The sequence below is a fragment of the Heptranchias perlo genome, chromosome 8 (assembly GCF_035084215.1).
Source record: "Heptranchias perlo isolate sHepPer1 chromosome 8, sHepPer1.hap1, whole genome shotgun sequence".
NCBI lineage: Eukaryota > Metazoa > Chordata > Chondrichthyes > Hexanchiformes > Hexanchidae > Heptranchias > Heptranchias perlo.
The window spans coordinates 6,613,172-6,628,126 of NC_090332.1; the positions used below are offsets into that span (position 1 = coordinate 6,613,172).

The 14,955-nt window shown below is 40.2% G+C and overlaps 1 protein-coding gene across 1 annotated transcript in view; it reads right to left on the reverse strand.

The window, feature by feature from the left end:
- The window catches only part of ppm1g (protein phosphatase, Mg2+/Mn2+ dependent, 1G), a 31,304-nt gene extending 17,107 nt beyond the window's left edge, over positions 1-14,197 (reverse strand). Inside the window, exons 1-4 of the mRNA XM_067988578.1 lie at positions 13,903-14,197; positions 6,602-6,671; positions 4,957-5,042; positions 1,121-1,247 (exon numbers count right to left, since the gene is read on the reverse strand). Of these exons, the coding sequence (XP_067844679.1) occupies positions 1,121-1,247; positions 4,957-5,042; positions 6,602-6,671; positions 13,903-14,013 (394 nt within the window). The 5' untranslated portion in view covers positions 14,014-14,197. The remainder of the gene's footprint in view (positions 1-1,120; positions 1,248-4,956; positions 5,043-6,601; positions 6,672-13,902) is intronic.
- Between the last annotated feature and the right edge of the window lie 758 nt (positions 14,198-14,955).

Below are 14,955 nucleotides of genomic sequence, written 5' to 3' on the forward strand. Positions count from 1 at the left end.
TCCTGGGTATTTTTCAACTCAAGTGGACCTATGAAAAATTCACATCACCTGCCATTACACTGAAATCCTAGTGACAACAGTGATACGGTTTAAGTATTAGCGAACAAAGTGTTAAGAGTTTAGGACTTCTCTGTTGGTTCAGTACGTTAATGTAGCAAAAAAGAAACAACATTCTTTTCATTGTTAGCGTAAATCTAAATTACAATCTCTGTCTAGTGCATTACTAAAAGATAGAACTGATAAGCATATCCAGTATATTTGAATGACTGGAAGGCTAGTGGGAATCAACACACATGCAACATTTACACTTTACTCCGTGTATTTCAAATTTTCAAAATGAGGAACACATTGCACACAAGTAATCGTTTACTCTTAAGGAAGTGCTTATTTTAAATTACTGCTGATAAATTTCTTAAAGTTGAATTGTAGCACACTGCAGCTGAGTGTCTGACAAAAGGATTCCTTCTGTACTATTTTCCTTTGGGAAAGATCACTTGAATTTGTAAGTTTACTGCATTAGAACTGTTGCACCAAGCTCATTTAGGGCGATTTTCAAGCTCAAAGAACACAAAGTTAAATATTGTAAGACAGTCTCATTATAAAAATAAAAAAAGCCATTTTGTCCAAGAAGCCTGATCTCAACCCTACTTTCTTGCCTTTTCAACATATCCTTCTGTCTTCCCATCCTGTTGAAATACATCAAGTTGTTTCTTGAACCAATTCATATTTGCTTCATTGGCCTGTCTGTATATGCCTTGTTCCTTTTAAAGTAGGTTGCTCTTTTAAGTTTTATTTTGGTTGGGGAGTGGTGAGGGGGAATGAGGAGGTAATATGGTAGGAAATGGAAAAAGAAAATCAAATTGTTAGAAATAGTTGCATGGTTCTTGTGCTGGTTTGTAGTAAGTCAGATCACAAGACACTCTCAACAAAAACTGAATTCCTTAAAGATCATTGTTTGTGTATTCTGGCCCTTAGCTATCAATAGGCAGAGAACTGACTTTACTCCACTTTATATTTACGATGCCACTCCCATGCCTATAAACGACTTTTCTTCAGTAGAATTTGGACCGTTTGTGTCTGGGTTACACTCCATTCAAAAATCAGTTTATTTCCAACTTACCATCATCTTCATCTGCAACTTTCTCGCCATCATCCTCCTGAGGTCGGCCTGCGATCTGGGCAAGTTCTTTGATCACTAGCTCCTCTGTAAGCTTGCCATCTATAGACAGAAAAGCATCCTCCAGTGCCTTGAATTTGAAAGGTAAAAAACAAAACAGAGATATTAATATCAATTTAGGGTTTCAGAATGCTGACAAGTCACAAGATGAAGCGTGGTGGATATAGTTGGGCATGAAAAAGGAACTTGATTTGGGGAGGGAGTTGGAAGAAGGGGAAATAAATCACAGAAACTGCTTATTGTATGACCTCGTTGCGGTACTTTATCCTTACAGAACATACTAAAATTCAAAAAATAATTACTCCTGCATTGATCTACTGAATATACTATTGGCCAACCCAGGAGGATGATGGTGAGAAAGTACCAACTTGGTTTAATGGTAGCACTCTTGCCACTGAGTCAGAAGGTTGTAGGTTCAAGTCCCACTCCAGGACTTGAGCACATAAACTAGGATGATGCTTCAGTGCAGTTCTCAGAGTGCTGCATTTCAGGGCTCTGGACTAAGTGCTGGAAAGGGGGATTAAGCTGGCTAGCTCTTTATCGGCTGGCATGGACACAAAGGGCCGAATGGCCTCCTTCTGTGCCATAACTTTCTATGATTCTATGTTGCCTTTCAAATGAGATGTTAAACCAGAGACCCTCATTGCCTGTTCCAGTGGACATAAAAGATCCCATGGCACTTTTTCTGAAGGCAAGGGATTTCTCCCCGTGCCCTGGTCAACATCCATCCCTCAAATCAATTTCAGCAAAACAGGTCATTCATCTCATTGGCTGTTTATGTGCACAAATTGGCTGAAATGTCTCATGTCAAAACAACAGTGACTACTGCTTCAAAAAATAATTTATCGGTTGTGAATTGCTGAAGATCTGAAAGGCGTTATATAAGTGCAAGATCTTTCAATACAGTATTGACTTAACTGCAATAGTTCAGTCTTTCAAAAAAAAATTAATAAAATTGCATTGTAACACTAAAAAAACCCAGGAGCAATGTTTTGAAAGACTGCCCTGTAGTTTCACCACAAATGACGCAGGACATTATACATTCCAGTACAATATTAGAAATGATGATAGGTAGACCAGCAATATGACATCCACACAATTACAAGAATCAGCTTGAAAAAGGTACTTTGTAAAAGATTCATTTCCTCTGCGTGGGAAACTATCAGTAGGGCAGCATACTAAAAAATGATGCAGACAAAGGGTGAAAATTTATCATTGGCAAAGATCTGGAAATGTGACTGTTGTTCTTCAATCAGAGCATGAGGGAGAAAAAAAAAAGAATAATTCAGATTAATGAAAGTAGTGTCAACTATATTTCTGCACTGGATGTCCTTAGTGAGTTTACATAGCTCTTCAACATCACCTTGTGGTAGGAATAGTAAACAATGCAGAACCGAATGGCCCTATACAATTGGCCTCAGAAGCTTGAATATATTTTTCCTCCACACTTGCAGAAAAAAAACCTTTGCTTCGCTTTTAGGTTGTCTGACCACAACCATTCCCATCTACACCAGCAGGCTGCTAACGTGCTTCCTGGCTCCTCAGTGCCACAAGAGTCGGTTGCTGAGAGGTGAGTGAGTGTGACTTGAGGTGACCCCTTCCGTTTACTACTAGAGAAGCACCAGGTGCTTGTTTGGTATGCCCGCAAAAAGAGGTCTCATTTGGTGAATTTTTGTACTCAAGGGGAGGTGTCTTAGCATTGGGAAATGAAATATTTTCCTATTACAAGTTTTCAGGTGACATTGCCACTTTAGTACCAAAATTAAGGGGCTCTTATTTAAATTTTAGAGAGCTCAAATGCATTGCATATGGGACCCAGATAGCCAGAGAGACTTTATCCCATCATCCCAAGTCAAAATTCAAACTCAAATCCCAAAGGGGAGAATAGGATAGCTAACCTAGCCACCTTCTCCAATATTCAGCAATATCTAAGGTGAAAAACTAGTCATTTGAGATAAATACTGTAATAGCATTACAAATACTAGGAGGGGAAGAAAAACTATTTTTAAATGGATAATGAACAAATAAGGATCATTATGATCTGGAATGCATTGCCTGAAAGGGTGGTGGAAGCAGATACAATTATAACTTTCAAAAGGGAATTGAATAAATACTTGAAGTGGAAAAATTTGCAGGATTATGGGGAAAGAGCAGGGGAGAGGGACTAAATGGATTGGTGGCATTGTAAGCAGTGTAGATGAAAACATAAAATTACAAAGGGATATTGATAGATTAGGTGAATGGGCAAAATTGTGGCAAATGGGCAAAATTGTGGCAAATGGAATTCAATGTAGACAAATGTGAGGTCATCCACTTTGGATCAAAAAAGGATGGAACAGGGTACTTTCTAAATGGTAAAAAGTTAAAAACTGTGAATGTCCAAATGGACTTAGGGGTTCAGGTACATAGATCACTGAAGTGTCATGAACAGGTGCAGAAAATAATCAAGAAGGCTAATGGAATGTTGGCCTTTATATCTAGAGGACTAGAGTACAAGGGGGCAGAAGTTAGGCTGCAGCTATACAAAACGCTGGTTAGACCGCACCTGGAGTACTGTGAGCAGTTTTGGGCACCGCACCTTCGGAAGGACATATTGGCCTTGGAGGGAGTGCAGCGTTGGTTTACTAGAATGATACCCGGACTTCAAGGGTTAAGTTACGAGGAGAGATTACACAAATTGGGGCTGTATTCTCTGGAGTTTCGAAGGTTAAGGGGTGATCTGATCGAAGTTTATAAGATATTAAGGAGAACGGATAGGGTGGATAGAGAGAAGCTATTTCCGCTGGTTGGGGATTCTAGGAGTAGGGGGCACAGTCTAAAAATTAGAGCCAGACCTTTCAGGAGCGAGATTAGAAAACATTTCTACACACAAAGGGTGGTAGAAGTTTGGAATTTTCTTCCGCAAATGGCAATTGATACTAGCTCAATTGCTAATTTTAAATATGAGATAGACAGCTTTTTGGCAACCAAAGGTATTAAGGGATATGGGCCAAAGGCAGGTATATGGAGCTAGATCACAGATCAGCCATGATCTTATCAAATGGCGGAGCAGGCACGAGGGACTGAATGGCCTACTCCTGTTCCTATGATAGCTCTTTCAAAGAGCTGGCACAGGCACGATGGGCTGAATGATACAGCACAGAAGGAGGCCATTCTAATGATTAAAGACAAGTCTCGCTGATTTCTATCATAAATTCTTGGATTTTTGGGGGATTTGGTAAAGGCCAATTCCCAATCTTTGAATAACCCCCATCGTCGCACAGAAATGTGGGTGCCAAGATGCACACACATTCATGGCATCATGCAGTCCGTGCTTTGTGTCATGCACAGCATGTACACCATACAAGATGATGACTTCACAAATGTAATGTATGCATAATTTTCAGATCCAAATTCAATGCAGTATTGTCCGCAGAAGAGTTCAGACACGACATGAGCTCAGATGTGTTATCTTAGGCGGTACTGGCACATGATACTTCATAGGGTATCTGCAAGTTAGTGATGTTCCAAATAAATCCTTATTTTCTCTGAATTTGCCCCACTCCTCACCCAATTTTCACGTGGTTTTTTGATGCTACAAGTGAAATTTGAAAAACGCATGAAAATCCTGGGCTTTTAAAGTTTGCATTAAAACCAATTTCAATCCTTATGAACCAAATGTTTCCAGAAATCAAGCACTCAAGATGGCTCATCTTACATATTGCATCTGAACCTGTCTACTATCGTGAATGCTTTGTCACTCTTACAAACACATTGTTTTTAAATTAGGAAAGTTATACCTTCTGCAATTTTCCATTCCTATAAGCCTGTTGGTCCTTAATAACCTCTGGCAGATACTTCGCACAGTATAGTGCCACCTCTTCACCTGGAAGAAATAATAAATTTAGGGCTTCCATTTTAATCAACATGCAATTGGTCTGTTCTCCAATCCAGCATCAGATACCTGGTACATCGCCAGTTATGTACCATTAGCAGTAATGGGCAGCACGGGTGGAAGATCTCAAAATTAACATTTTGGATGTACCAAAAGCCAAAACAGCAACAATTTGTATCCCTTCCCTTCAAATAAATGAAAGTCAAGGAATAAAGGCAAGAACTACTCCCGAACGGATAAAAGCAACACCATGGACAAACCAGTGCATTTACAAGTCTATCATTGGGTTTTCATCTGCTATTTGCCACAGTCTTCTTCCAGGTGACTTCTCAGACACTCCATTCCTCAAAACCAATGTACTCTATTTCTGTCATTATCTATCTACCATCTCTGAGCTGCATCATTGCCCTCCCTCAGAACTAAAAATTAAAAGACAAGCAATAGGATTATCAAGTGTGTGTGGGGCAGGGGAACACAAATACATACCCAAAACATAGAGAGGAGATATCAGTCAAATAATCTACAACCTGCTTAAAAAGTAGGAAATTGAAAACAATGCAAAAAGTTCTGTGTCAGACAATATAAAGGGGGTGGGTGAGAGACAGAGGGAAAAAAAGCTAGGGGAGGTGGCTGAAGACATGAAACCGAGGCAAGATAATAACAGGTTGGAGGGTGTTAGCAAGAGAATTCCGGAGTGCGGAGAATTATTAGGATTGTTTAAAAGGAGTCCATTGGTCTTCCAGCTCTTTGCAACAAACTCATTAAATGGCAGTCTCTTGTAGCATGTAAGCCACCTGCTTATGGGGTTTGATTTAAACACGCATACATCAGTACTGACCAAAATTGCTGATCACTGTAAAGTTCTTGTGCTTTATATAATTTAATCCTGTAGCAGCCAAGTTGCATGAGCTAATAAATCAAACGCAATTGACAAGGTAGTTCGTTAATGAGTTAACACATGGCCGAATCAATCCCTAAACGTGTACTTGCATGTTTTCCCAATAGGAAAAGTTTGTAAAATGCATTCTTGTATGAAGAGCTGCTGGCAACCGACAAAAGGAATAAATTATATAATTAACAGACAAACACACAGTTCGATCGCCTGAGGGGTTCGGAGAAGAATTTTCCAGATTTTATTTTTCTCTTTTACTGTTTTTTTTCCCCTCACTCAGGAGATTACATGGTTGTGGAGGGAGCGGGTGGGTGGGTGGCAGGAAGGCAGTGTCTAGTCATGATGCTCCAGGCATCATGAATGTGGGACAGGCTTGATGGACCAAGCTGGTCTTTTTCTGCCTATCATTTTCATATCTTCGTATTAAATCCTGCAGCGCTGCACACAGGGAATCAAGGCAAATTGTGGTCTTCAGGTGAAACAGGGTTACAGGGCAGCAGATAATTAGACCAGGATGTGCAGATGTTTATTCAGTCCCCATTTTAAAAGCATATATCCTGTACTTATTAATATTTCTATAATGTCCACATCTTGCATGTACGAACACACAATATATGACCCTGCAGTCAAAAAAGTTCTATTGCTCACATTCCCTTACCTCCATGTCCATCATAAACTGCAAACATAGCAGTTTCATCATCTAATTCAGGAATACAATTGTGGGCATCCTGAAAAATATAAATTCATAATATATTGCAATCAATTTGTAAATATCCACAAGCCAAGAGATTTAACATGGTAAGGAGGAAAAAAATAACTGCACGTACACATTTGGCATGTCATTTAAAATTCAATGCTCATATATGAAATAAAGTATCTCTGAACAATGACCTGCCAGGTTTCAATCCGAACCACCACATTACTAAGAAACTTGCTGATTTCAATAGTGTAACAGGTTTCCTCATCAGGCCTAACTGCATTCAGAAAGGGCAGGGGAGTGGGACTAGCTGGATTGCTCTTGCAGAGACCCAGCGTGGACTTGATGGACCAATTGGTCTCCTTCCATGTTGTAACCACTATGATTCTATCGCTATGAGCACCATTTTAATATCCTGAAAAGCAAATGTGACAACCTTCCCTGCATCAATATTCTTTACTAGCATAGGTTAGCCATTGAGTGCCCTAAAAAGAAAACATCAAGTGCTCACGATAACGAAATGGTCTGTTACTTGAACTAAGGACATGCTATCCAACATGCTTGTAAAATATTTGTCTGAAGATTAAAATATTCTAGACTATGAATATTACTTTCAGAATAAAGATTCTCTTACAATTTTATTTTTCCAGCTTTGGACTCCTGGTTAAACCAGACTGGATAGTCAACTTGCATGTAAATACAGTAAGACCGGCTACAGACATTGAGACACAGTTGCATGAAGATTAAAAAATTTTTTAAAGATAGTCAATTTGTACAGAATTATAAATGCCAGAAGTCACATGAAGACTGAAGCTACCCTACAGACTACATAACTTACTTTTAAAGTCACATGCAATCAGGTTTTTATTACAGTACTTCATATCTTTTGTGACACACCCTTTAACTGTTTAAAGGGACAATGAATACTCCAAACACGGAAAGGAGGTATCAGTCAAATGATCTGTAACCTGCTTAAAAGAAAGCAGGAAATTGTTAGATGATGTAAAAAGATCTTGGTCAGACAATACAAACGGGGTAGAGAAAAGCTAGGGCAAGGTGGTTGAAGGCATGGTCAACCATTTAGATTTGGAAGAAGCTTCTGAAAGTGAGGAGAGATGTAACAAGATGGAGGGGGTTAGCAAGAGAATTCCAGAGTGCGGGTGGGAAAGGAATGTTCAAAGCACCCCGATGGTCTATCAGGAAAAAAAAACAATATCTACATTTACATTGGAAAATGTTTTGACTTACAAAGTGCAATGAGGATTTGGACAACAGTAAGTTACCCTCCCTTGACTTTCCTTCACCTTTAACTTTGACCTAGCACACTTCATAGGAGAGTTTTTCCCCAGTGTCCTGACCAACATTTATCCCTCAACCAATAGCACTTAAAAAAAAATTATCTGGTCATAATTTCATTGCTGTTTGTGGGACCTTGCTGTGCACAAATTATCTACATTGTAGAAGTGTCTACACTTAAAAAAAAGTACTTCATTGGCAGTGAAGTGCTTTGGACACCCCGAGGCCATGAAAGTACAGTTGCACCAGTTTATTCGCAACTCGCTTAATTACAATTCCCATTTTAACACAACCATTTACCACTAAAGTCCCGTTTTCTCCCTTATACTGTCAATTGTGAAAAGTTAGTTTTATTGCATTTCCGCTTATATGCAAGTGTGCTGCCCTTGAACCCGAGGCTTTTACCTCTCAATCCGATTGGATTCGGTGGTCAGCATGGCTAAGGACTGGTTTCCACCCCTTTGCTGGTGTTGTGCGGGTGAGGGACAAACGGAAAGCAAATTTCCAGATGGCTCAACAAAAAAAGTGCCGTGACTTGTCACTGCTGGAGCAAATGGATGTTTTGAACAGTTTTTAAGGAGTCGAGGATTCCAAAGCTAGTCGGACACAAGAGTGTTGCATTTTTGAATCTCTGGTTTATAGAATTCTGAAAAGAAAAGCGGACATCTTGAAGGATTGGGCAAGAAATGAGAACCGGGATAAGAAACGGAAGCATGAAACTAAGATGGGCGATATTTCATGAAGCCCTGCTTTGGTAGTTTCATCACAAATGTGCTCAGAAAGTCCCGCTTTACAGCTGCCTGTTGAAAGCTAAAGCCAATGAACTTGCCAACAAACTTGGCATGAAAAGCTTTGAAGCATCAAATGGGTTCCCCTGTGCTGCTGGAAAGTGAGAGACAACCTTGTTTACAAAAAGCTGTGTGGTGAAAAAGCAGACAGTAACAAACCCAATGTTGATGTACGGACTGAGGAATTGTTGCTGGGTTTGTGAGCAGATTATCGATCCAACTGCATTTACAGTTATGACGAGACCAGACTTTTCTATCGTGCTCTGTCTGATCAAACCTATGCAAAAGGAGAGATGAGCGGTGGCAAAATGAGAAAATAACTCCTTACATTGTTGTTGTGCGCTAACCAAATGGGCTCTGACAAGGTGAAACTTCTCATGATTGGGAAAAGCAAGAATCCTTGTTGCTTTAAAATTGTGAAAATTTTTCCAACTGATTTATGAAAGCAGTGCTGATGCTTGGATAATGCAAACAATTTTCAACTGCAGTCTTTCAATGCCTGAATGAAAAAGCAGCGACTGGTGTTGCTTTTAGTAGATAATTTCTCTTGCCATGACATGGTTCTGAAACTTTCAAATGTGAGGGTCCAATTGTGGTACAGGTCAGCCTTAATACCACTGCCATCATCCAGTCCCTGGACCAGGGCATCATTCATAGCATAAAGCAACTCTACAAGCAGCAATTCCTGCACAAAGTGGCATCAGTTTTAGATTCCACTGAGGAAATAAGCGTTTCACAGGTTATGAAAAACTATAGCGTGTTGGGTGCTCTGCACTTATCCAGTAGAGCTTGGAATGCACTGACTCCCAGCTGCATCAGTAGCTGAGTTAGATACTGCGGTTCAGAAAACAATGACCCAATCAAAGTTGAGGTGGTTAATAAAGCGATTCCCGGTGGTTTGAGTTAGGTGAAGTTTGATCTTTTTGTTTCAATGAGTGAACTATTTCCTCTGATGAGGGAATCCAGGGCAAGGGGCCATTTAGGACGGAAATCAGGAGGCACTTTTTCACACAAAGGGTGGTAGACATCTGGAATTCTCTGCCCCAAATGGCCGTGGATTCTGGGTCATTTGGTGCTTTCAGGACTAAGATCGATAGATTTTTGTTGGGTAAGGGTATCAAGGGATATGGAGTAAAGATGGGTAAATGGAGTTGTGGTACAGATCAGCCTTAATCTAACCAAACAGCGGAGCAGGTTCGAGGGGTTGAATGGCCTACTCCTGTTCCTATGACTGACATCAGCGGAGAGATGATTAATGCAGAAATAGTTTCTTCTCTGAAATGATTTTTTAGATGTTATACTGTATTCACCCTTGTTGTAAGATGTACAAAATTTAGGCAAACAAAAGTTGTTATGCTCCAGACCAGCCATGATTTTTGTTGCTTCCCACTTTATAGAAATTCCCGTTTTATCGCAATTTGCGAGGAAGTCCTGAATGGTTGCAATTAAGCGGGTTCCACTGTAAATACAAGCTCTTTCTTTCTTCGAAACCAGGCAGTTTATTGCTTTCTAGGAGAGTGGGACCAAATAGAAATCATGATGAGCGGGGTGTGGCCCACACTGTTGTAACAAGGTACATGATTATAACTTAAAAATGTAAGTTTATCAAGCTATGTACCATATGTTTAGGTATCTTGCTGTCTGAATCTTTTTTAAAGGAAAGAGACACATGGTGGTGGCAGTGGGTGGGGAAAGAGATTTCCTATCTGGGCCATGTTTAAGAAATCAAACACATTCATAAAAAAATTATATAAATCTCCGACTATATTTCCTGTTTGAGCTTTTCTTCTGAATTGTGTACCCTTCAAGATTAGTGAAGTATTGGAACATACATGTTAATTCAAATTGAAAACATGCAAAAGCCACCCCCATTGAAAATCTCTTGCTTAACTGCAATTTCTTAATTCAAATGATTAGTTAATTCCAATTCCTAATCCAAATGGGTCTTGACAAATGAAATTTGCTGTTTGATTCAATTCAACCTGATTTGAGCAGGCCAGAGTAGATAACCCTCTGGGCATTATGACCTCATCTTGCTGGAAAAGGCAACTGAATTTGCTGAAGAATTTGGAAGGCACTCTATTGCCACAAGATGCATCAGCCACTTCAAAAATGCCACGTAATCAAGCCCGGATCCATGTGGGAAGGCAAGAGACATTCCCAGAAAGCACCGTCAACTGGGTGAGTGATAAAATTCCTAAAATTTTATCTTGTTATAAGCATTAAGATATCTTTAAACCTGATGAGATTGGCCTTCTTACAAGCTGCAATCAGGCAGAGTATTAGTTTTCATCAACAATAAAGGCTTATGGGGAGAGGGAGGAAGCTAAGCAGTGACGCACTGTCATGATTTATGCTAGTATGGCTGGGGAAAGAAGAAAATTGCTAGCAATTGGTAATTCCAAAAACCCTCAATACTTTTGTAGTATTGCTATTCTACTTATAAACTAGAGAAACACAAAAAGGCACAGATGACTTGTGCTCTTTTTGAGGAAAAGTTGCATAACTTTAACTGAAGCATGGCACTACAAGGCAGAAAAGTTGCCTTCAGCTGGCAACTGTGGGGCTCACATGAAGAGCCTGCAAATAAAAGCAAAATCTAGTGCCAACTGCTTTCGGCAACGTAAATTCATATCATCAGCAGAGGAAGCAGCTACATCTAACACAGCCGAGGTTCCCACACAGGTGCTGATGGCCAACTCTGAAGTAACAAACCTCTGTTCAACTGCATTGCCTGTTGGGACTTCCAGCAGACACAAGCTTTGAATCCAATGTCGGTATTCACAAGGAAATCCTGACATGCAACTTACTGACCAACATGAAAATTGACAATGCTGTATGGGAGGATACTGCTCCTACTGGGTGCAGCAGTGAGGGAGAGACCCAAATAAATGGATCCAGCCAACAGGTGGAGGTAGAAGTAGCAGCCTCACCACAGTCATGGCGTCCAGGTCTGTGCAATTGTTGAGGAAATGGACGATAACTAAGTCAGATGTCTCAACAGAACTTTTCTCAGCGTTAAATACTTTGTGGGCGAATGTGCTGTCATCAACAAGCAAACCACAATCACAGTGTTTTGCAAAGTGACTGAACTTTGCAGTGCGCAGTTTGTACAATGCTCAAGTTTCAATCATGTGCAATGCAATAGTTGCTTTGATACTTTGACTTTTTAAGTGTTGTTATATTGTTTTGCGGTCCTGTTTCATTAATATTACTAATTCAAACTATTGGATAATTTGAGCTAATGACTATTGAAATTAAATAGGAGTAGAATGCATTTTGTGACCTTGAAATTGGCAGTCAACATACATGGGTGTTACACAATGGGTCATAGTCAATGAGCTAAATCATAACCGGGACATAGGTCTGATTATGCCCCGTTGGCTCAAATCACCGAGGGAGGTGATAGAAAAGAAAAGAAATTTGGCTGATCATTTAGAACAGTGGGATGTATAGAAATAATTTATCTGGCAAAGCTTGATGCATCTTTCATCACTGAAGTATTTTTCACAAATTCTATTGATCCAGTTATTTGATAAACTTCACCAAGTAAATCACTCTAATCTACTATCTAAATTAAAAACAAACTTACAATACTTGCCCTATCACATTTTCCAATAAACCTTCAGGTACAAGTCTCCATAAACATTTATACCCTCCGGTTTACATCTATCATCTTTAAACACAAGAAAATCGATGATAAAAGAATGCATGCAATTTGAGAAAAAAAAATCATTTCATTTTACATTGCACTTGTAATTGTAATTTACAGCAATTATTCAGCCACAAGTCAAAAGTGTTGGTCTATGACTTTATCTGAACCAAATTATCATGCAAGTCAGAGGCTCACTTCCATCATGCCTAGCCTAAAAGGTAGTGGAACATGTACTTAAGTCAGTTTTAAAAAAATAATTGTTTATAGCTGCCACACTTTGCAGTCCAGAACAGATAATACAAGTCAGTAGGAAATACCGTTTATAGAGCATCATCTTTATACTCCATACTGTAGCCACCTAAATCCAGTTATTCCCAATTTTAGTCACTGAATTGTATTACAAACAACGGCTGGCCATTAGAAGCTACTCAGTCCGGGTGAGGTAGGGGCTATGCATTACAGGTTAGTAGTTATTTCTGGCCACTTGGAGTTTTGTCTTTCAAATTGTATAATTATGTGGATTTGGTGTAGAGAGTTAATTTCATATATAATATACTAGATTACTTGGCAGGTGAGGATCAGGACTCAGACACATTAATTTACCTTACACTTCTAAATAACTCCACTTGTGTGAAGGTTCATGCATAAACATGTGGTAATTATATAGTGTTCTGAAAAAGCATCAGATGCTGACAAACCTGCAGGGTTATTTCTGGCAAGTTTTTTTTTTATTGCAGATTTTCACTTTTTCTCTTTGCATTTTAAACCACACTGTCTTGCTATGGCTGTTAACATCTGTACCTTCTCATGTAGGATTTAGAGTCCAAGGTTGCCAGAGTCTCAATTAAATACCCCCCCCCCCACCAATGTGAATTGCAACTCTTATGAGTGACTGACAATGAACAGTTTCACGCTACATAACACAATTGCTACTGGTATTAGCTGAAACAAAGTGTAATCTGAAACAACAGAAAATTCTGGAAATATGCAGGTGGTCAGTGTCCAAAATAAAAATGTAGGTTACCAATTCTTGGAAAGTTGTGCATTTCCAATTACTATTGGCGTCAGACCCTGCATTTATTTACTCAAGTCTCCAAGCAGGAAAGAAGAGGCGAATCTTAACAACTTTATACATATAACACTTTAGCAAGGCATGCATGCACTTTTGATAATGCACCTGCTAAACCGATTACACCTTTTATGCAAATCAAAATGTTGGATCGTGTTTCCTCCACGAGCTATTACAGAATAGTTCTCTCCTGTTTTCCTTAAGGGATTTAGATTGATCTCAAAGATTATATTTTATACCTACATTCACACTATCGTTCATTGTTAATGGACTATTACGAACATAATGGACGATTAATTTGTTCCCATCCACCACTGAACATGATAGAACACGCGACCGGGAGGGATTAAATCTAACATAACACGATCTGGACTAGGCGAAGCCCACATACAAGGCCCTTGCAGATAACGTGCTTGTGTGTGTGTGTGTATTCATTCACTCACTCTCTACTCACCTCCATGGAAACCCTCCAGCCTTGCATGGCAGAGACGCCGAAGCCGAGTTTATCGGTGCATCGCTCGTACGAGCTCTTCACCGTGTTGGGTTGCGACAGGTAAGCGCCCATGCTCCCCCCTCCTCCTCCTTTTCTTCTTCTTCTTCTTCTTCCAGCAGCAGCAGCACCCCTTGTAAACCGCAGATGGGCTCGATCCGCTTTCTCGTGAAAGAGGAGGAAACGCTCAGGCGGACTGACAGACAGACAGACAGAGGCAGGCGCGCACGCGGGAGAAGGGGGGGAGAAAATCAACGCGCGCTAACGGCCACGGGGGCCGATCACCACAGTAACCGGCCGGCCTGGCAACCACCACTACCACAGCAGGCGAGAAGGCGGCACACGGAAACCGCTACACGCCGCTCGCACGGACACGGACGAACTTCATTCAATAAACTCGGCGCCGTTTCCGTTTTTTTTTTGCTGAGGGTTTTGGTTGTTGTTATTGTTTAAACAAAGACGAGAGATCCGACTCACGCGGACATATGGACCCAGACACACGCTCGCTCGCTCACTCACTCACTCCAAAGGGGATTAATTGTTATATATATATATATATATAAATAGTGTTTCACCGAGCTCACGTTTACTCTATTACTTTTTCCCCCCTCTCTCTCTCGCACACTCGGATCACAACAAATCTTTACACCTACAAATAATTAAAAGAAAAGACTTTTAAAAAAAAATATATATATAAAATGAGGTGAGGGGATAACACAGACCAAAGGGGGAAAACCGCCGGTCACGTGACGCTTTCGAAAATGGCGGCTAAATTCACGCGTCACTTCCGGGGACTGGTGGCGGCATCTCTCGCTCCGGGAGGTGACGTCTGACAAAGCGCGGGATTTTAACACCACCACAAACCCGGAAACTCTGATGGTAGAACTACAGGTTCCAGAGCTCTTTGCATTCAAAGTGTTATTTTAAATCTGTAACGGGGGGGGGGAAATCTAATTTTATTTTTATTGAATAGATAGGGTTCCATTTGTAGCGTCACGTTCAATCTGAAATACAGAT